Below are 22354 nucleotides of genomic sequence, written 5' to 3' on the forward strand. Positions count from 1 at the left end.
ATCTCTGGCACCCCACTCCCTCCTCCTCCTCGCCCTCCATCTCTGCCCCTCCCTCCATCTCTGGCACCCCACTCCCTCCTCCTCCTCGCCCTCCATCTCTGGCACCCCACTCCCTCCTCCTCCTCGCCCTCCATCTCTGGCACCCCACTCCCTCCTCCTCCTCGCCCTCCATCTCTGGCACCCCACTCCCTCCTCCTCCTCGCCCTCCATCTCTGGCACCCCACTCCCTCCTCCTCCTCGCCCTCCATCTCTGGCACCCCACTCCCTCCTCCTCCTCGCCCTCCATCTCTGGCACCCCACTCCCTCCTCCTCCTCGCCCTCCATCTCTGGCACCCCACTCCCTCCTCCTCCTCGCCCTCCATCTCTGGCACCCCACTCCCTCCTCCTCCTCGCCCTCCATCTCTGGCACCCCACTCCCTCCTCCTCCTCGCCCTCCATCTCTGGCACCCCACTCCCTCCTCCTCCTCGCCCTCCATCTCTGGCACCCCACTCCCTCCTCCTCCTCGCCCTCCATCTCTGGCACCCCACTCCCTCCTCCTCCTCGCCCTCCATCTCTGGCACCCCACTCCCTCCTCCTCCTCGCCCTCCATCTCTGGCACCCCACTCCCTCCTCCTCCTCGCCCTCCATCTCTGGCACCCCACTCCCTCCTCCTCCTCACCCTCCATCTCTGGCACCCCACTCCCTCCTCCTCCTCGCCCTCCATCTCTGGCACCCCCACTCCCTCCTCCTCCTCGCCCTCCATCTCTGGCACCCCACTCCCTCCTCCTCCTCGCCCTCCATCTCTGGCACCCCACTCCCTCCTCCTCCTCCTCCTCGCCCTCCATCTCTGGCACCCCACTCCCTCCTCCTCCTCGCCCTCCATCTCTGGCACCCCACTCCCTCCTCCTCCTCGCCCTCCATCTCTGGCACCCCACTCCCTCCTCCTCCTCGCCCTCCATCTCTGGCACCCCACTCCCTCCTCCTCCTCGCCCTCCATCTCTGGCACCCCACTCCCTCCTCCTCCTCGCCCTCCATCTCTGGCACCCCACTCCCTCCTCCTCCTCCTCCTCGCCCTCCATCTCTGGCACCCCACTCCCTCCTCCTCCTCTCCAGCCCTCCATCTCTGACATCCCTCTACTTCCTTCCTTCCTTCCTTCCTCCCCACCCCGTCCCGTCCCTCTTTCTCTCGTTCACCCGGCTGGCGGTACCTGACTGGCCGATGCCTGAAGCACCGAGGCGTTGCTGTTGGTAGGGGAGTCCGACGGGCCGGGAACGGGATCGGGCCTGGGAATCCTCATACTCATCCAGGATCGAGCTCATGACTGCGGAGACGTACACAGCATCAGGTCTGGGGCCTAGAGGAGATAGCCAATCGCCACCGGTAGTGGACCAGCCAATCACAGCACCGGGATACACCGTCACTCCGCCCTTCCAGGTCCGTACCAATCACAACCCGGGCATCAGCAGAGATCCCGGTTAACAACCAATCACTGCCCGGGGTGTCCGCGGAGACCCCGCCTATCCAGTCATTTACTTCCTGTCTCTTCAGGGTGGGTTGTTACGTCCCCTAAACATCTGTCCAATCGTAATCGGAGGACGCCGCGTGTCCCGCCCCTCTGGTTAGAGAGCGGAGCAGGTTATTGAGGCGGAGAGCCCACCTACTTGGGGGTGGGGCGCTGTTTGCTCGTGCTTGAGATCGCGCCCTGCTCGCCGCTCCCACGCTCGGGGACGCGCTCCCTGCGGTGACATTGTGCCCAGTCCGCGTGCCCGTTAACGGTTGTTGTCCTGTGTGTGTGAGAGGGAGGGAGAGATGTCCTCAGGCTGTGTGAGTATATAGGGAGTTACTGCCGACACATTTATCTTCAGTGACGTGTATACCAGTGGAGTGGGGGTAAATTACTACAATACTTCAATTTAAACCCGATCAACATCACGAAAGGAGACTTTGAGAGAGGTGTGAATGTTCCCAAGTCGGCTCTTCCACTGAGTTATTACTGGAGGTGAATGGCTATCAAGAGGGATTGATTCTCAACCCGACCGCCTCAGGGCACTCCTACATCCTATCCTTTGAACATAGTTTATGCTGACCTTTCCTGGAGAAATTCACGAGATCCACCACCTTCTGTGGAGAGTCATAAACAGAAACAGACCCTTCGGTCCTACACGTCCATACCGACCTGTTACCTAACTAATCTAGTCCCATTTGCCAGCATTTGGCCCATATCCCTCTAAGCCCTTCCTGTTCATATGCCCATCCAGATGCCTTTTCAATGCTGTAATTACACCAGCCTCCATCATTTCCTCTAGCTGCTCAATTCCAGCCACGCACTACCCTCTGGGTGAAGATGTTGCCCCTTAGCAACCATTTAAATCTTTCCCCTCTCACCTTGAACCTATGTCCTCTAGTTTTGGACTCCCCCACCCTAGGAAAAGAATCCTTAGCTATTCACTCTATCTATGCCCCTTGTGATTTATAAACTTCTATAAGGTCACCCCTTAGCCTCCGATGCTGCAGGCAAAACAGCTCCAGCCTACAGCTCAAAACCTCCAACCCTGGCAACATTGTTATAAAGTGTGAACGGTCTGGGTCCAATATGACCTTTGAAGAGGACTCTCTGAATACACTCAAAAAACTTAACTGTTTCCTCATAGATGGTGCCAGGTCTGATGAGTGTCACCAGCACTTTTCTCTTTTTAGTTCAGATTTCCAGAATCCACTTTTATTCAGTGTCACAGAGGCTTACTTTGACAAAATTATACTGTGTATGGTCTTTAATTCTGACCATGCTCACTTCTTTCTGCAGTTAGTATTCATTGCCTCTCCAATGAGCTGTATAATTCTGCCATGTACTGAAGAGGTGATGTTGTGCTGATGGAATATTAAACAGTCTCAGGCAGATGTGCGGGGAAGGTAAAAACAATGACTGCAGATGCTGGAAACCAGACTTTGGATTAGTGGTGCTGGAAGAGCACAGCAGTTCAGGCAGCATCCGAGGAGCAGCAAAGTCGACATTTCGGGCAAAAGCCCTTCATCAGGAATAAAGGCAGAGAGCCTGAAGCGTGGAGAGATAAGCTAGAGGAGGGTGGGGGTGGGGAGAAAGTAGCATGGAGTACAATAGGTGAGTGGGGGAGGGGATGAAGGTGATAGGTCAGGGAGGAGGGTGGAGTGGATAGGTGGAAAAGAAGATAGGCAGGTAGGACCTGGGAGTTGCAGTGGGAGAGGGACTCCCTGAGATTTTTGTAGAGAGAGGAGGAAAACTTCTTCAAGGCAGGCACCCTTGCAAGAGGATTCGCAGTAGGGTTAAAATCAACTAGGTAAAAACAATGACTGCAGATGCTGGAAACCAGATTTTGGATTAGTGGTGCCGGAAGAGCTTTCTTGAAAATATTTGAGCTAAGTGGGATATTTCTCCTTGCCATGCTGGCCAATATTTATTCCTCAATCTATATCAATAAAATAAATTATCTGGGCATTTTCTACTTGTTAATTATGAGACCTGTGTGCCAGTTTGTTGTCGTGTTTTCTGCAAGACTGATTGCACTTTAAGAAGTTGTTTCACGGGCCATAAAGTAGTTAAGGATGTTTTGAGGTGCTGTACAAATGCAAGTCTTCCAATCGACCTTACAACCACCAGTGAAACTGACAAATTTCCAAATGTGTTTGAAAATCTCAAAAATACTTGGATTCTGTAATTTGTCATTAAAAAATTTACCACTAATTAATTTTTCAATAATTAAGAATGTTCTATGCATTTATCTTGTTATTAAACAGCACTTTTGTTTTTTTTAGGGTCATTCATGCCAGATTGAAATGATTTGAGTAAATATCATTTTTGATTAGTTTACTCTTTGAACCATCAAGGAATATTGCAGCACAGAAGTAATCCACTCAGCCCATGTGGGTTTCTTAAACAAGATAGCCAGTTACCTTGCAGATTTTCCATTTCAGGTTTATTCTTTGCACGACTTCAAATTGATGCTAGAACAATGTCTATTAATTATCATTCTTTTAGTACACTGTAGTTTGCGTGTTTTGCACTTCTTATGCACTTTATGCCGCCCTTTGTATGATCGTGTATTTTGTGCTGTCCATGTAGCACCTGGTTCTGGGGGAATGCTGTCTCTTTTTAACTGTATCAGTTGTATATGGTAGAAATGACAAATAAACTGTTCTCATTCTCGCTGTCACTCTCTCTCTCTGCTCCAATTTTCTTATGAAAATAACTAATAAACCTGCATCTGTCATCCTTTCAGGCAAAGCATTCCAGATAATAGCTAAAAGTGCCTCCTCATCTGTATTCTTGTTGTCTTGCCAGTTATCTTAAATCAGTCATTTCAGAGTACAGATTTTAGTAGGTGGTTCAGTGGTTAGCACTGCTGCCTCACAGCACCAGGGTCCCAGGTTCAGTTCCAGCCTTGGGCGACTGTCTGTGTGGAGTTTGCACATTTTCCCTGTGTCTGCGAGGGTTTCCTCTGGGTGCTCTGTTTTCCTCCCACAATGTGCGGGTCAGGTGAATTGGCCATGCTAAATTGCCCACTAGCGTTAGTGTTAGGAGGGAAATGGTTCTGGGTGGGCTACTCTTCAGAGGGGACTGGTTGAGCCAAAGGACCTGTTTCCACACTGTAAAGAATCTAATCTAATCTAAGTATTGTAAAAAAAAATGTTGTCAAAGCTTTTCTTCTTGTGCTCATCAGCACAATTATCAGGAAATGAATGCATGAGAGGAAAGTGCTGAATGGTTGATTTGGTTCCTGGAGACAGTACCTTGAAGAATACACCAGCTAATGAATTGACAGTTAACAGCCAGGCTTTGTTAAATTTTAAACCAGACAGATTGACTCTGGTTGGGGTATTGCCCCAAGAGGTGAGCCAGAGAATGGCTGTTACCCATTTTGTTGAATTGAAACGGGCCCCAGTGCGCACACATGTTCTTTCTGTCTGAAAAGAAAGTGTATTCATGTTATGTAGCTTCAAATACTTGCAATTGTGTCACACTGAGACCAAGTTTCAGAATCCTAAATTGTTTGTCAGTGTAATACTTCACACACTCAGGACTTTTGCAGCAAATGTTGTCTAATTGCAGAATCACAGCTAATGTTTGACGTAGAGTCATAGAAGGTCCAACTCATCCATGCTGACCAGATATCCTAAATTAATCTAGTCCCATTTACCAGCATTTGGCCTATATCCATCTAAACCCTTCTCATTGAGATGTACACCACAGAAACAGATCTTTCGGCCCAACACAACCATGCCAACCAGGTTTCCTCAACTAAACTAGTTTGATTTGCCTGCATTTGCTCCATATCACTTTAAACCTTTCCTATCCACGTACCTGTCCAAGGTCTTTTAATGTTATAATTGTACCTGCCTCTGGCAGCTCATTCCATACATAACTAGAGACAAAAACAAGCTGAAATAATTACTAAATTGCACAATAATTAAACACAACAAGGAGGAGCAAATTACTGCAGATACTGGAATCGGTACTGAAAACAACAAATGCTGGAGATCACAGTTGGTCAGACAGAATCCATGGAGAGAGAGCAAGCTAACGTTTCAAGTCTAGTTGACTCTTCATCGGAGCATCATTAAACCAACAAGTTTGATTATATCTTTTACAATCAGTTTTATAATATAAACATCAAATCACACTGACCTTTGCCCTATTACTGAAATAACATTAAGAAATATATACTCAGGGAATGAAATTACATATAATAAAATTAAATTATTACAGATATACTTTTTCAATTCTTGATCTGAAGGTGCTGGCTTTGATTATTGGTCAGGTTTCATACTACCCACCACTCAGTACCTTGCCCAAGTGGTCATTCTTGGGAACAGATTTTACACAACCATCTCCAATATAGAAATGATAACTAAAAAAATCCTTTGTGGTTGTACCCATCCAGATGCCTTTTAAAATAGCCTCTACCATTTCCTCTGGCGGCTCAATCCATACATGCAGATATGATGTTATAAGGTTCCCAAGCACTGAGTAGTTGGGCATGATCAGTGCCTTGCCTGTTGTGAACAACCGATGGGATATGTTATTTCATACAATCCGCCAGTTTTGTACAAATCCCACATCAAATCAGTACTGAATTCATATATCACATTATTTGTTTGTTTGATAGGCAGAACATCTTTTTGACTTGACAGTAGCATTCCTTTAGTGGCAGAGACCATTGGTGGTACTACTTTATAGCAGAGTGATACCCTATCCTTCTGGGGTAATCTGAGGTAGACTGGGCACTTTTCAGGACCAACAGTCGCCATGTTTAAGTTCTGTTCATGAGTTTACCAAATACACTGCAAGTAATAATCTGATCAGGATAGCCATTATCACACCCTATTTTAGCATCAAGTTTGCACAGTGAAAAAAATAACTCCGGCCCTATTTACAAGGTTTCCAAGATGACCAAGATGTGGAACAGTAAGAATCCCAATGTATATACTGACCAGTGAAGGTAGTTTTGTAGTAGGCAGTCATACAGAGCTCTCCTGGCCGATTTCTCAACTAGGTAATTGAAGATAGGGAGCTTATTTGACTGTTGCATTTCAGATGTGAATTTGAGTGTCCAATGGTGCCCCTTAAAATATATAAAGAAATTCTGACATGCAGCTGCAGACTCAAATATAGCAAAACTATCATCTACATCTCAGAAATATGCAAGGAATAAGAGGTTAGGTGTCATTCCATTGAACTCATGACTCTCATAGAATCCAACAAAAATATTGTTGAGCGATGGGTGGAGCGGTGATCCCATCTATTTGGGCATGCATTGTGTATTTTTAAAAACTCAATTGCACGAGTTTGTAAGTTCCATGAATACTGGCTTTCAGAATGGTAAACTTTAGACAAAGCTGACTGTTAACTGGCAATCGTCATTCATTGGTGTATTCTCCATGGAAACGCCTCTACTAATGACAGCCCACTAGCCAACATGTCAGCAGTCTACACTGTTGGAGTATATGTGTTGGTATCCCCCTAGAATTGGTATTTTTGGGACGTGTCCTGTTGAGTGCAACATGAAAAATTTTGACTAAAAGTGCCTTTTTTCAGCAATAATTTAAATCTGTGACCTCTGGTTAATTAAACTTAGGTGTTTACGCGTAGTTTTCCAAATCATTTTGTGTAGAATGTTGCAAAAATTGTGAGCCAGTAATATTGCAGTGTGTAAAACTGGGCATCTGTGAAGTGGGAAGCCACTTTCCCACAGAATCAGACTGGAGGTTTGGGAAAGTAGCTGCTCAAACTCTGAGAAGAAAGGTGGATTACAGTAAGTCATTTCAATGTCAAATCAAAGACAAATGGGAAATAAGGACAGGGAAATTAAGGAGTGGGAAAAATTTAAATACTAATGAATATATATTGGACATTTTCAAAATTTTCAGTGATGAACTTGCAATAATTTGTCATTGTTAATTTCAGTGCAAGAGTTTGGCTGCAAGCAATCAAAATTATCATGATGTTGTGGTGATATTTGGACTGGAATTCGCTTCATGTGACATGCATGTGTCGTACCTATAATGAAATTCAGCAGCTTCATGAGAATTAATGCATTTGCATTGCCAGTTGATCAGTGCGTTGAGGTTTCTTAAAGATAAAGGCAGTGGCACAACTCTAACAGCAAATTTTGGATAGCTCTATTCAATTGCACATATACTCTTTGCCTAAACTGTCTGTGAAATAAACTATAGGGAATGCCATTCACCTCACCGTTACTTTCATTGCCAATTTTGCACCAATGTGGAGGAGTCCAAAGTAGGTGTTAAAATTATAAGTTATGACTAATCAATCCAATAAGAAGTTCAGGAGAAACCTCTTTCAAAATTGATAGGTTGAAATGTGAAACTTGATTCAACATAGAGTGGTTGAGGCACGTGCATCTAGGAGGAATCTAACTATGAGAGAAAGAAAACAGGATATTCTGATTGGGTGAAGTAGTGAGGGTGGAAGTAGCACGGACTATTTGGGTTGTCTGGACAGTAATTTTTTCCTTGTCTCTTTCTCCATTGACAGCTCCTCTCCTGTTTTGGGAACCTTCAGTGTTAATTTGTACAGATTGATGTCAGCCCTCTGGTTTCTGTAAATAATGCGGGAGTTGAAATATTGTGGGATAATCTCCTCATGGAATTTGTGAGCTGCACAACAGCCCCCTAACTCTGTTGCGATGTAGATGGTTGTTCGCTGGTTGCTAAGGTGTCGCAGTGTCTGCAGCAGCAGGGGGAAATCTGATGGATAATACACAATGTCTGAACCCAGGATTATGTCATAGTCACTGGGGAAGTGCACTTGGTCAAAGCCCCAGGAAAGAGCTCTGATTTTTGGAAGGTGTCTGCAGGAATCAGGGACATTGACTGAAACGTTGTACTCAATTTGCTTCAAAGCTTGGATCTGATCCGTCAAGGTTACCTCCCCACCTAAAGAAGAAGCAACAGAATTAATTCATCTTTATGTCCCATCATGGAGACCCGTACCCCAGTTAACAGTCACAGGGAAGCGGTATGAAACAGAATAAGATAAGGAAAATATTATCTCTAGGCTTTCACAACCTTTGGATGTCCCAAATCCTTTCCAAGAAATTAAGGACTTTGGAGCATCCTGCTGAAGGGTGTGGGAGAGCCAATTTGCGAATAGAAACTTCCACAGCCTGGAATGAAAGCTGTGTTGAAATATCTGATTCATTGGTGTTGGTCAAGGGACAAATGTCAGAGAGGAGTTGCCTACTGTTTTCCAATTAAGATTAGATTAGATTAGATTCCCTACAGTGTGGAAACAGGCCCTTTGGCCCAACCAGTCCACACCGACCCTCCAAAGAGTAACCCACCCAGACCCATTTCCCTCTGACCAATGCACCTAACACTACGGGCAACTTAGCACGGCCAATTCACCTGACCTGTACATCTTTGGACTGTGGGAGGAAACCGGAGCACCCAGAGGAAACCCACGCAGACACGGGGAGAATGTGCAAACTCCACACAGACAGTCGCCTGAGGCTGGAATCAAACCTGGGACCCTGGTGCTGTGAGGCAGCAGTGCTAACCACTGAGCCATCATGCCGCCCACCTGAGCCTATTTTAACCAGGAAGAGTAAATGGAGCCTTTGGTTTACTGTGTCAGGTGAATGGGCAGCACTTTCTCGTTCCTACATAAAAATGTTAGCCTGGGTTTTGTGCTCACAGGTCTAGAGGGGACTTGAACCCATAACCTTCTGACCCAAAAGCACCTCAAGGCTGACAGAAAGCAGAGAGAGAATGAGTGAGTGTGTGTTATAGGACAAAAGCCTGTGGCAGGCAGAAATTGTCAGACTGTGTGTGAGATTAATTCAGAATCCCACTCACAGAATTCACGCACAGATCTCAGCCGGCACTTCCTCTGTATAACCTGAGAGTATAGTGAAAGTCGAAGTGGGACTTCCTTGTGTAAATTGCCTGTCGTGTTTCTATAATGGAACATAACTTCAAAAGCACCTGTTGGTATATTGGGAGTGTAGGGTCAGGGTGGTTGGTGGGAATTGGTCATGTGACAAATTTTCCAGATTACCTTAAATCAGAGTTGGCCATCTAGTCCCCACCCACCCCATGCAAGCAACTGATCAGGAGATGGAGAGTTGAGATCAGGGTTTTGCTCCACTAAGATTCTGACCACAAGAAATGCTGATCTTTAGTTGATGCATTCTCCCAACAGGAGCCTGATTGTCTAGATGAATATTCCCCTTTTAATTGTCCAAAGCATGAAGCATAGGGGAGGGGGGTCTTTGAACATATTAATCTGTGCTGGCAAACACGAAAATGCATCTTCTGGTAATTCATGGGACTTGTAAAGCAATTATATTGGGTTGACAACTGCTCTTTAACTCACCCAGCAAAGCTGCCAGAATTCCCACGATCCCAGTGCCAGATCCTAACTCAAGCACCTTCATCCCAGAGAAATTGATCCTCTCCTGCTGGAAGAACTGGCAGAGAGTGAGGCCCTGAGGAAAGCAAAGGGCAACATCCATTGAAGTCAATTAGTTTGGGCACATTGTTGTAACAAAACATCAGGTAGCAGTGCAGTAGTGGAATGATGGGTTTCCAACCATTCTTAAAAATCATGCTATGGAGATGCAGTTAACACTTCATCCAGTTACAATAGAACCTTGACTAGATGGGCCGATGAGCCGAGGAAAAGCAGATGAAATTTAATTTAGATAAATGTGAGGTGTCGCTTTTGGTAAGGCAAATCAGGGCTGGACTTGTACACTTAATGGCAGGGTCCTGGGAGTGTTACTGAACAAAGAGACCTTGGGGTGCAGGTTCATAGCTCCTTGAAGGTGGAGTCAAAAGTAGACAGGGTAGTGAAGAAGACCTTAAGTACACTTCCTTAAATGATCAGGATTTGGAGATGCCGATGTTGGACTGGGGTGTACAAAGTTAAAAATCACACAACACCAGGTTATAGTCCAACAGGTTTAATTGGAAGCACACTAGCTTTCAGAGCGACGCTCCTTCATCAGGTGATTGTTTATCAGGTGATAGTGGACTATCAGTGCATTGAGTATAGGAGTTGGGATGTCATGCTATGGCTGGACAGGACATTGGTTAAGCCACTTTTGGAATACTGTATTCAATTCTGGTCTTCCTGCTAATAGAAAAGATGTTAAACTTGAAAAGGTGCAAAAAAGATTTACAAAGATGTTGGCAGGGTTGAGGGTTTGAGCTATCAGGAGAAGCTCAACAGACTAGGCGTATTTTCCCTGGAGTGTTGGAGGCTGAGGGGTGACCTTATAGGTGATTATAAAATCGTTAGGGCTTGGTTAGGGTGAATAGTCAAGATCTTTTTCCCAGGGTAGGGGTGTCCAAAACTAGAGGGCATAGGTTCATGGTGAGAGGGAAAGATTTAAAAGGGACCTGAGGTGCAATATTTTCATGCAAAGGGTGGTACGTGTACGGAATGAGCTGCCAGAGGAAGTGGTGGAGCCTGGTACAATATATTTAAAAGGTATCTGAATGGGTACATGAATAGGAGAAAGTGAGGATTGCAGATGCTGGAGACCAGAGTTGAAAAATGTGGTGCTGGAAAAACACAGCAGGCCAGGCAGCATCCGAGGAGCAGGAGAATTGACGTTTCGGGCATAAGCCCTTCTTCAGGAATGGGTACATCAATAGGAAGGGTTTGCAGGGATTTGGGACAACTGCTGGCAAATGGGACTCGATTAACTTAGTATATATGGTCGGCATGGACAATGGAATGAAGGGTCTGTTTCTGTGCTATACATCTCTATGGCTCTATGAATTTACTGTCATGCAGGTGCAGCGATAGAACAGGAGTTTTAACATACAGAGAAAGACCATTCAAACCATACACCTCCACCAGCTGTTTGAAAGAGCTATCCAATTATCTACTCTCCCTGCATTTTTCCACTCTTGAGCTATGACTTAGTATGTCTTGTATGTAAGGCATTATGAAATGGATAAGCTTGTGAATGAAAATGGAATAAAAGGTTCTGCTGATAGGATTTGGGGAAGAGAGCTGTGAATCAGGCCCTTCGGCCCAACTCATTGCTGACCAGGTTTCCTAAACTGACCTTTCCCATATGCCAGCATTTGGCTCTTATCCACGTACCGCCCAAATGTCTTTTAAATGTTGCAATTGTACATAACTATACTGCTTCCTCTGGCAGCTCTTTCCATATAAGCACAGTCTTGTTAACATCCTTGTCAATCTTTTTTGCACTCTTTCCAGTTTAATAACATCACATGGAGCATAAACACCAACATTAAACGTTTGAGGCAGAATGCCTGTTTTCTTGTGATGTAATGACCAAGCAGCCTATTATGGTATGATTTATCCTTTTGTTCTGTCTTCTGGATGAATGTACCCTTCCCAACGCTTTAGAGTTTTGAGGCCTTATGTTAGAAGATTCCTGGCAAACTCTGACTATAGTGCACCCTATCTCTTTAACAACCTCTTCCGTATTCAGGAAAGCATAACACCTTGGGTTTCCATGCTGGACTTCCCTGAGGGAATCTAGGACTGGGAAGCACAATTTCAGAATAATATCTAAGAATTTATCCCATTCTCTTTGTAAAGTTGCTATTGTTAGGGCTTCCACAACTCTTTTATGTTATGCATTCAAGACTTCTATATTCATCTAAACAATGTTAAAATGATTTTGGTAATTTATGGAGAGCTTAGAGAGGAGCAACAGTCAGCTTGAGTCAGAGGCTAGATTTAAGATGGAAATGAGAGGCTTCTTCTTTTAATGGGTTTTAGAGTCTCAGACCTTGACTGTAGTAGAGGCCAGGTTATTGTATATATTCAAAGTTGAGTTCAATAGATCTTTGACCAACAAGAGAGCAGGACAATTCGAGAAGGGTGGATTGTTAGTGCTGTTGGGAAGAGTTCAAACTACTTTGGCAGGGGAATTGGAAGCAAGATGTATTTTAAGGAAGTGGTATTAACGCTGGACTGTTAATCCAGAGACCCAGGTAATGTTCTGGGCAGCTGGGTTCGAATCCCGCTGTGGCAGATGGTGGAATTTGAATTGAATAAATATCTGGAATTAAGAGTCTAATGATGACTATGAATCCATTGTCGATTGTCAGGAAAAACCCATCTAGTTCATTAATGCCAATTAGGGAAGGAAATTGCCATCCTTCTGGCCTACATGTGAATCCAGACCCACAGCAATGTGGCTTACTCTTAACAATTAGGGATGGCCAATAAATCTTGGCCTGGCCAGCGATGCCCTCACCCCTTGACTGAATTTGAAAAAAGAAGTTGCGAGAATGATTAGGAGAGATAACATGGAGGTGCCAGTGTTAGACTCGAGTGGACCAAGTTGAAAATCACACAACGCCAGGTCAGAGTCCAACAGTTTATTTGAACCTACAAGCTTTCAGAGCACTGCTCCTTCATCAGGTGGGAGAGACACATAGCACATGTGTAAGAAATAGCAAAGTATTAGGTGGAATCAGATTTAGGGGAATATAATAACTGTGCACATATGTAAATACACATATGTAATAAATAAAGTTGATGAGCTTTCGTGCAGATATCCACATGAGAAAGAAAATGGATGGGGCGGGAGTGGCTTTCATTAGTTAAGGATTATATTCCAGTGCTAGAGAGAGTTGTCCTAGGGGAGTCCAATAACAGGATCTGATTGGTTCAAGTTAAATGGTAGAGATACAATTACACTACTACTACAGTTACACTACTATGTATTGCAAAGGGCATAAACTAGTACGAAAAATGTAGAGGAGAAAACTTGCAAGGAAATTATAGAGAATGCACACATTTATGATGAGTAACTTAAATTATCCTAATATATAACTTGGAGGTGCCGGTTTTGGACTGGGGTGCTTCCAAATAAACCTGTTGGACTATAACCTGGTGTTGTGTGATTTTTAATTTTATCCTAATATAGAATGGGATGGTAAAAGTGTAAAGAATTGAGAGGAGGACTAGTCTATAAAATAGAAACAATATGGAACTACAACGTATCAGGTTTTATAAACAGTTAGACTTTAATTGCCTCTTGAATTTCAAGCTAAAATGGAGTTTGACTACTAGAGGACAGTTAATCAGTGTTGCTACTAGGACAGGGTGAAGTGTAATTGTGGATGGGAGTTTTGGCCATTTTAAAAGTTAAATGAGGGACATTTTCTGTGATCTAAACTACATGTTACCTACGAAAATAGTCAATGCTGTGTTTAGTTTATTTGTTACATTAAAATCTTAAAACTTGAAATCATATGTAATCCTTTAAGCCAGTCACTGGAAGTTCAAATCCCTTTGTAAACATCATCAGTCTCTATAGAGATTATAACAAGCTAGAGTATGAGAAGAAACTGGCAGCTAAATGAAAAGGGAATCCAAAAGTCTTCTACAGGCATATAAATAGCAAAAAAAGTAGCAAGATGAGAAGTGGGCTTTATTAGGACACAAAAAAGATGGATCTACACAAAGAAGCAGAGGGTATGGCTGAGGTTCTAAATGAATAAACTGAAGAACTACAACTTTCCAGCAGATTTCAGAAACAAAAACAGAAATTGCAGGAAAAATGCTCATCCTATTTTTTGCTTGGGAACCCTACAGTCTTTAGGACTCAATGTCAAGTTCAATAATTTTAGGGTCAGAGCACCTTCTTCCTTGTCCTTAGCGCAACCAGTGTACACCAGGCCTTGTCATCACATGGGCTGTTATCACAAACAAACCCATTTTCAGGTACTAAAGGTCTCCATTAGTAGCTCGCGATTCTTCTAGGCTGACTATTACCCATTCCTTTGTCTGCTAAACTATTGTTCTCTCCCTCTCTTTCTACCACTACCTATAGTTTACTTCTCTTCCCTAACCCCCTACCCTCACCCCAGCTTCAGCATACATTACCAACCTTTTCCCAGCTACAATCAGCTGTAAAGAAGAATCACTGAACCTGAAACGTTAACTCTGCTTTCTCTCCACAAATGCTGCCAGACCTGCTGAGTTTTTCCAGCAATTTCTGACTTTGTTTCTAAATAAATGGATCTGTCCTTCCCAAGCAGAAAGATGTTTCCAAGTTATCGTGAAAGAGTGCAAGTTTGAAACTGGATAGAGTAATAAACAAGTTATTAGAAAGATTGACTGTAGTAACATTGATAAATCACCAGGGCTGAATGGGATGTATCAAAGATACCAAAGTAAGTAGGCATGGTTATAACCTTTCAATGTTGCTTAAATATGGGTGGTGCTAAGTTTACAAATATTACACCCTTGTTCAGAAAAGATTGTAAAGTTAAATCCTGCAACTACAGCCCAGTCAGTTTAACTTTGGTGATTGGAGAAGGCAGTTAGAAGCAATAGTTCAGGACACAATTAACAATCACTTGGACAAATGAGTTTAATTAAACCAACCTGGATTTGTTCAAAGCATGTTTAACTAATTAGACTGAAAATTTTGATGAAGTTACAGAGAGGATCAATGGGGGTAATGCAGGTGATGTGAAAGAGTAGTGGGAATCTGTTGCGTTTTAGGTTAGAAGGAGATAAATATGGGGTTCCATAGGGTCTGGCACTAAGACCACTATTTTTCTTAGTACATATCAATGAAATACACTTTGATCTACAGGAACACTTTTCAAGATCTGTAGGTAAGTGAAAACTAGAAGTATTGTGAACAGTGAGGAGGATAGTGACAGTCTTCAAAAGGACATAGACAGGCTGGTGGAATGGGTAAACACTTTGCTGAGGAAATTTAACCCAAAGAAGTTTGAAGTGATACATTTTTCTCATAAGAATTACAGACAATGGGAAATAAAGGGTACAATTCTAAAACATGATACAGCAAAAGAGATAGCTGATTGTTGATGGTGACAAGCACGTTGAGCCAATGGTCATAGAGGCTTAGGCAGTGCTTCCCAAACTTTTTCCCATTGTGACCTAAATACAAGGCTTGAAAGGGACCCATTCAATGAGAACTGTGAGGGTTATGCCTGTGAGAATGGGTGGCTGTTTGTTAGGGCAGGAGTATAGCTCCGCAAGGGCTATTGCTACCTTGGAGATTGCAACCTCCAAATTACTGCATGCAACTCCACTTGGGGTCCCAAACACCACTTTAGGAAGACCCAGCATATGTGATTTTGGGATTTGTAACTAGGGTGAAAACCAAGAGATTATGATAACCTTTATTAAACACATCTTCAGCTTCAACTGAATTAGTAAGTCCAATTCTAAACACCACACTTTAGGAAGAAACTAAACCCTTTAGAGAGGATATGAAAAGATTTATAGGAATGGTTCTACAGATGAAGGCTTAGATTTAATGTGGATATATTACAGAAGCTGGGGTTTATCTTCTTAAAAATTAGAATATTGGGAAAAGATATAAGAGTGATCAAAACCAAAACCATAAGGAATCAATACAGAGTAGGTCTAGAGAAAGTTTGCCTATTAGAGGAGGATTCGGGAATCAGAAGATATTGACAAAACTGTCAGAGTTTTATGAGCCCTCTGGTAGTTGGGAACATGGCAAGCAGGAATGGGGTATCATGAATGATGCCTTCCTACTGCCATTTTGCCAACTGTTGGCAGATTAGTTGCCAAATGTCCAATTGAGTCACTTAAGTAATCATTTCAGGGCCACTTCCTGCCTCTGCAGGCATCCTACTAACATCACAGACAAACACATTCTAGAGAAATCCAACACATATGTGGATAGACAAACAGAGTTAACATTTCGAGTCCAGTGTGACTTCTTCAGAAGTGAAAGACATTAGAAAATGCTTATTTAATACTTCTGACAGAAATAAAGGTGGGGCGAAGGGAACAGAAGGCGTAGAGGCCCAATGCAACAGACAAAAGATTGTTAATGTTGGTTTAAAAAAAGGATATAAAATGAGTGTATAATAAGATACGGACAGGAAAGAAAGGGCCTTTTCTACTGAGGGAAATCTGTAGATCTACCATTTAATGCTTTACTTGTTGTAAAGCCTATAATCTTTTATTTCTAATTTTTTGATTGTGGACTGAAATCAGAAAAGTACTGTTTTAAAGACAAGGATTATTGTAGATTTACTGCACTTTCTAAAAGCAAGTTACCAGACATTCATTGTGAGTGCTGTTTACACAGTTGCTTGTTCAAGCGAAGGTGGAAAGCCTGGTTCCAGATGAACTGGAGCCAGAGGCTGTGTACAAATGGAGATTTTCCTGACAACAGGATTGGTCAGTGAAATAGTGACTAGTCATCAATAACAAAGACTCCCTGCCCGAACCAACTATGAGATTGACTCCTAAATAGCTGAATAGGTTGGGGATGTAAATGTTCAGGGGCTATCTGGAAGAGAAGGAACCATGTTTTTGCTCTGCAGTAAAAAGTATCTCCTGCCTGAAGACAGCCAGTTCGTTTCCCCTAATCAGTTGCTGCAAGCTGTGATTTTTTAAATTAATAAATCAGAGACTTTTATAAGTGTGTACCAGTCACCTTCAGCATTCTGAAAACAAGTGAAATTACCTACAGGAGGAAGATTGAGAAGCAGCATTCTGAACAGTAAAAGGATCATCTCAGAAAAACCCATGTGTACTAGGGCCAGTGAACTGCCTTCCCAGTCTTCGTGTGTGTGTGTGTTGGTTATTTAACCAGTAAGTTATATGTTAATGGTTTATAATTGTTTACCTATGGTTAGAAAGCATTATTTTGTATTAAATTGTAATTTTTATTAAGGATAGAAACCTAGTTTATGGTTTCTGTCAATCTGGGACAAAAAGACAGGTAAGTTGGGAAATTCTGCAGACTTTTAAACACCAAGAATAGTAAGACTTGATTTCAGTACTTTTGAAAGTCTGTACTGCTGGAATTTTTATTAATTTATTTTTGAGTTTTTAACCTAAACATTTGTACTCAATCTATACATAGGTACCTTTGTGTCTAAGGTGACACCATAAGTGGTGACTTATAAACTTTTCACAGTAGTCATGTGAGTATACGTGACAATAAAGCTAATTGAATTCAATGTCCAATGAATTACCAGCTCCTTTTGCTTTGGACTATCATTCCTCTTGTTATTTAATCTCTCCTGCCTTCTTTCCCTTATAGACTTCTCTTTTGGTTCCTCCCTTGTCTCATTTCCCACTTGCTTGCATTTGTTTAAAGCCTGTTATATCTCCAACATGTCCTAATTCTGATCAGTCATTGCTGACCTGAAATATTAAATCTCTCTTTCTCCAAGGGTACCGCCCGACCTGTTGAGTATTTGCAACATCTTCTGCTATTAGTGAGTGAAGACGCTGCAGTTTTTCTCAGGTAATGTAAGATGTAAATGTTGACTAGTTTCCCCAAACTAGGTTAATACAAAAGTTCTTTAAACTTACACTGTTCCAAACGAAAGCTGAGACCCCCATCCTTTCATTCAAGTACCGAGTGATCTCCAAGTCATAGCCACAAAACTGGTAGTGGTTCACCAGAATACTGGGTAAATTACCCTCAGGATCTTCCTTCGAGAGAACATTGCTGGACTTATCCATGTGCTTGGCTGTCTTCCTGCTCCCAGATCTTCCTTCCATATCTCTGATTTCTCAGAGCTACTTTTCAACTCCAAATTGCTCCTGATGCAACAATCAGATTTGGACAGCTCTCTTCTGTCACCTTTTGCACAAAGAGTAAAAGCATTCAAATCTGGGAAAGTGATTAAATTATTGATTTATTTTGTCAAGTTTGTACAAAATGTGGATCGGGTCTGTCAGTGTAACAGGTTGGAGCCTCTGTCTTTGTAGTTATATGCATTCATAAAAAATGTTTTGCAGGGATAAATAAAGTTTAGGGATGAGGAAACAGAAGCTACAGATATAAGATTCAATGCATATAGGTCTGACTTCATTTAGGTCTGAGACTGGAAAAAGCCTCTTTACACATTTATGATGATAAACAATTTTCTTGAGGTTAATTCAACTTCTCAGTGAGACAATAATAAGTAGTTTGAGAGAAAGATCAAAGAATTAGCTGAAACCTTAGAAGGATGGTTATACTACAATGTCTGCCACAAACTACTGTTAAAGGAATTCTTTTAACAAAGAGGTTAGTTTCTTGAGTAGAAGAATACTTAACAGTTATAGTTAACTTTCAAAATGCAAATACAAAGATATTCATGTTGGAAAACTCACTGAAAAGTCCCACAATGATTATCAACTCCTTTCAGTATAACGCACAAACATGATCTCACCAATGTTACAAACTAGATCTCCAGTCACATTTTTAAATGGCCATACCCAGGCAAGGTGCCAAGCATCGCAGGACGCTGATTTGCTCAAACCAGCAAATGACAAACTGCAGCAGTGTTTTTTTTTAATTTATTCATTGCAAGGCTGTGGGGAAAGTGGTGCAGTGGGATTGATTGGGTAATTCTTTCGAAGAGTTAACATTGACATGTACAGTATTGTACTCTATATGCTGTAAGTTCTACAAATTCCCAGCCTCTGACCTGAAGAACAAATCTTCCAGACTGTGTCTATGGCAGATAGTGAGGGTTGATTAGGTCAGTTAGTTGGACTCTTAGCTGCTTTGTGATGCAGAACACTGCCAACGGTGTAGTTCAATTCCCGCACCGGCTGAGGTTGCCATGAAGGACTGTCCTTGTCAATCTCTCCCCTCACCTCTGCTGGAGTGGCCCTCAGGTTAAACCACCACCAATGTCTCTCTCTGTAATGAGAGAGTGGTCTTCTGAGACTATGGCCACTTTACTTTTACGTGGGTTGACACATTGGTGAGGGAACCGACAAAAGAGAAAACATAACCTCATCCTTGTCAGTCTACCTTCAGCAGATGCATCAAACAGTATTGGTAGGAATGAGTACTACACAGCCTTTTTTGAGACAAAGTCCCATCCATCGTGTTGTGTGGCACAACCATTGTGCTGAATAGGACAGATTTTGAACAGATCTAGCAATGCAAGCAGGGTATCTATGAAGCGCTGTAGGCCATCAGCAGCAGCAGCAGCCGAACTGTATTCAACTACAATCTATAAACATCACCATCAAGGGAATCAACCCTGGTTCAATGAAGAGTGCAACAGGGCTTGCTGGGAGTAGGACCAGGCATACCTAAAAATTAGGTGTCCACCTGGTGAAGCTACCAAACCGGAGTACTTGTATGTCAGGCAGCATCCAAGGAGCAGGAGAATCGATGTTTCGAGCATAAGCCCTTGTCCAAAACGTCGATTCGCCTGATCCTCAGATGTTGCCTGATGTGCTGTGCTTTTGCAGCACCATACTCTTGACTCTGATTTCCAGCATCTGCAGTCCTCACTTTCTACTAGGCGTACTTGTATGCCAAATTGTGACAGCAAGTGATAGGATAGAGTTCAGTCCAGCCACATCCAGTCGTGAATGGTACTGGGCAGTTAAACTCACTGAAGGTTTCACAAATATCCTCAATGACGGGAGCCCAGCATATCAGTGCAAGAGGCTGAAGTATTTTCCATCATCTTGAGTCATAAGTAGGATGTTCCGTCTTGGCTCGCTCCAGAGGTCCCCAGTATCACCAATGCCAGGACTCTTTCTTTTCAATTCACCCTACATAGCATCAAGGCAGGCTGAAGGCACTGGATACTGCAAAACCTAACAACATTCTGGCAATTGTACTGAAGATTTGTGCTCTGGTACTGCCACACCTCTAGCTACGTACAGTAACAACATTGACCTTTGCCTGACACCAAGGAAAGCTGGTGCCCAGTTTGGCTTTTCCCAGCCCGCTCTGCACCCAACCTCCTTACATCTCTGGTTCAAACACGGAGAAAAAAGCTGAACTCCAAGAGAAAAGTAAGAGTACCTACCTTGATATCAGGGAGAGTTGATCGAGTATTCCATAAGAGTCCCAGTAAAACTGGAGTAAATGAGAATACCCGTTGAAGTCGAACTTAAAACAAAGGAAGATGGTTGTGGTCGTAGAGGTCAACCATTTCAGCTCCAGGATATTTAGACCTGACGGAACTCGGATTTCTTTGTTTAATGTTTATTCATGCATGCATGGAAAGTGTACATTATAAAAGATGGCATATAGCTCAAACTTTATTACGAAACCAAAGGCTTTGTACTATTTCTCCTGGTACCAAGGTTCCGATCAGCTATGCCTACAGATAATAATTTCCAATCAAAACGTTATACATTGACTCATCCATATTTATCCAACAGTGTTCACATAGTCAACATTCCAGGCCAGCATACATATATTATCCAATCTTATTCGAACTAGCTCACATGATTATATTAAACAAAAATTATCATAACATGTTCATATATCCTGGAATAAAGGTGCATTTAGTTCTGGGGTATGTTTAGTGTTACAGCCAGAGGTAGGGTCTTTGCAGTATCCATTGCCTTCAGCCATTTCTTGACATTACATGGAGTGTATACAATTAGTTGAGACTGTGATGCTGGGGACCTAAGGAGGATGTCAACATGGATTATCCACTTCACGCTCTGATTAAAGGTGGTTAGGTGCATACTCACCTTGACTTAATGGGAATGATTGCAGAGTTTTCTTTTCTAGTTGTGTTTAATTCAGCACCACCATTCGTAACTGAGTGCGACAAGATGCAGAACTTTGATGATAGAATCATATAATCATAAATTTGTACGGCATGGAAACAGGTCCTTAAATCCAACTCATCCGTGCCCATCAGACATCCTAAATTAATCAAATCCCATTTGCCAGCGTTTGGCCACTTTCCTCTAAACCCTCCTATTCATATACCCATTCGGATGCCTTTTAAATGTTGGACCAGCCTCCACCACTTCCTCTGGCAGCTCATTCCATGCACACACCACCTTCTGTGGGAAAAAGTTGCCTCATAGGTCCCTTTTAAATCTTTCCCCTTTCTCCTTAAACCTATACCCTCTAGTTTTGGACATCCCTACCTGGGGATAAGACCTCGGCTATTACCCTATCCTTTCCCCCAGTGTTTTTTTTAAATGTCTATAAAACCACCCTTCAGCCTCCAAGGCTTCAAGGAAAATAGCCCCAGCCTAATAAGGCTCTCCCTGAGCTCTGACCTTCCAATCCTGGCAAAATCCTTATAAAGCTTTTCTGCACCCTTTCAAATTTAACAACATCCTTCCTGTAGCAGGGAGACCAGAATTGAATGCAGTATTCCAAAAGTGGCCTAACCAATGTCCTGTACAGCTGCAATATGACCTCCCAACTCCGAGACTCCACACAATGACCAGTAAAGGCAAACTACCGGATGGGTTTTTCACTATCCTGTCTGCATAGGATTCCACTTTTAGGGATCAGATCCATGCATTATTGGATCATTTAGCATTAGAACAGACTACTTTCGTTCTGAGGTTGAATCTGAGGTGAAAAAGTTCACATTGAAAGATAGTCTAACAATGAGCAAGAGTGTTTGGAGTCTCAGGAATTTATTGTTCATTGGCCCTTATCTTGTGATCATGTGATTGACAATGCTCTCAAAATGGGTTGGGTAATATTCCAGCAGTGTTAGTGTAGAAATTCAGCTGCTGCCATTCAGAGAGCAAGCCCCTACTGCTTGCTCCAAATGTCTGCACCTTTCAGGCAGAGCCCATTTTCATAGAGGAATCAGAAAAATGAGATATGAAGACTCAGTCCCATTTGAGTTTGCAACTCGACAAAATTTGCTTTGGATTAAATGCAAACAGTTTCATCAGCAAAAAGAGAGACAAGCCCTAGTAAAGATATATGTTACCAGTGTGCTGGTATTCTGTACTTACGGCAGTCCCTGTCTCAGCAGTGAGCTTTTATCCTGTACTGCCAGCAGTCCTTGTCCCATCAGTGTGCTGGTATCCTGAACTGACAGTAGTGCCTGTCCCAGCAGGGTGCTGGTATCTGTACTGACAGCAGTCCCTATCCCAGCAATGAGCTGGTATCTAG

At 42.9% G+C, this 22354-nt stretch overlaps 2 protein-coding genes across 2 annotated transcripts in view; both read right to left on the minus strand.

Annotated features, from left to right (window-relative positions):
* Positions 1-1345, minus strand: part of vps18 (VPS18 core subunit of CORVET and HOPS complexes) — a 19440-nt gene extending 18095 nt beyond the window's left edge. Inside the window, exon 1 of the mRNA XM_087990172.1 lies at positions 1189-1345. Coding sequence (XP_087846298.1) covers positions 1189-1300 — 112 coding nt within the window. The 5' untranslated portion in view covers positions 1301-1345. The remainder of the gene's footprint in view (positions 1-1188) is intronic.
* A 6376-nt stretch (positions 1346-7721) lies between these two features.
* LOC122554026 (EEF1A lysine methyltransferase 3-like) lies at positions 7722-18012 on the minus strand. The gene is made up of 3 exons (XM_043698513.2): positions 17821-18012; positions 9853-9964; positions 7722-8411 (listed from the first exon to the last, which is right to left on the minus strand). The coding sequence occupies exons 1-3, from the start codon at positions 18010-18012 to the stop codon at positions 7957-7959; spliced, it is 759 nt and encodes a 252-aa protein (XP_043554448.1). The 3' UTR covers positions 7722-7956.
* Between the last annotated feature and the right edge of the window lie 4342 nt (positions 18013-22354).

The sequence above is a fragment of the Chiloscyllium plagiosum genome, unplaced genomic scaffold (assembly GCF_037043375.1).
Source record: "Chiloscyllium plagiosum isolate Xiang-an unplaced genomic scaffold, Cpla_swu_hap1 HiC_scaffold_8, whole genome shotgun sequence".
Lineage (NCBI taxonomy): Eukaryota > Metazoa > Chordata > Chondrichthyes > Orectolobiformes > Hemiscylliidae > Chiloscyllium > Chiloscyllium plagiosum.

What these genes read in the sequence shown, in the direction of transcription:
- LOC122554026 (XM_043698513.2), bottom strand. Translation starts at nt 18,012, where the DNA reads ATGGAAGGAAGATCTGGGAGCAGGAAGACAGCCAAGCACATGGATAAG. An exon ending in CAGCTTTCGTTTGGAACAGT is followed by an intron (nt 9,965 to 17,820) that starts GTAAGTTTAAAG and finishes TGCTTTCCTCAG; the next exon opens with GGCCTCACTCTCTGCCAGTT. An exon ending in AATTCTGGCAGCTTTGCTGG is followed by an intron (nt 8,412 to 9,852) that starts GTGAGTTAAAGA and finishes CTTCTTCTTTAG; the next exon opens with GTGGGGAGGTAACCTTGACG.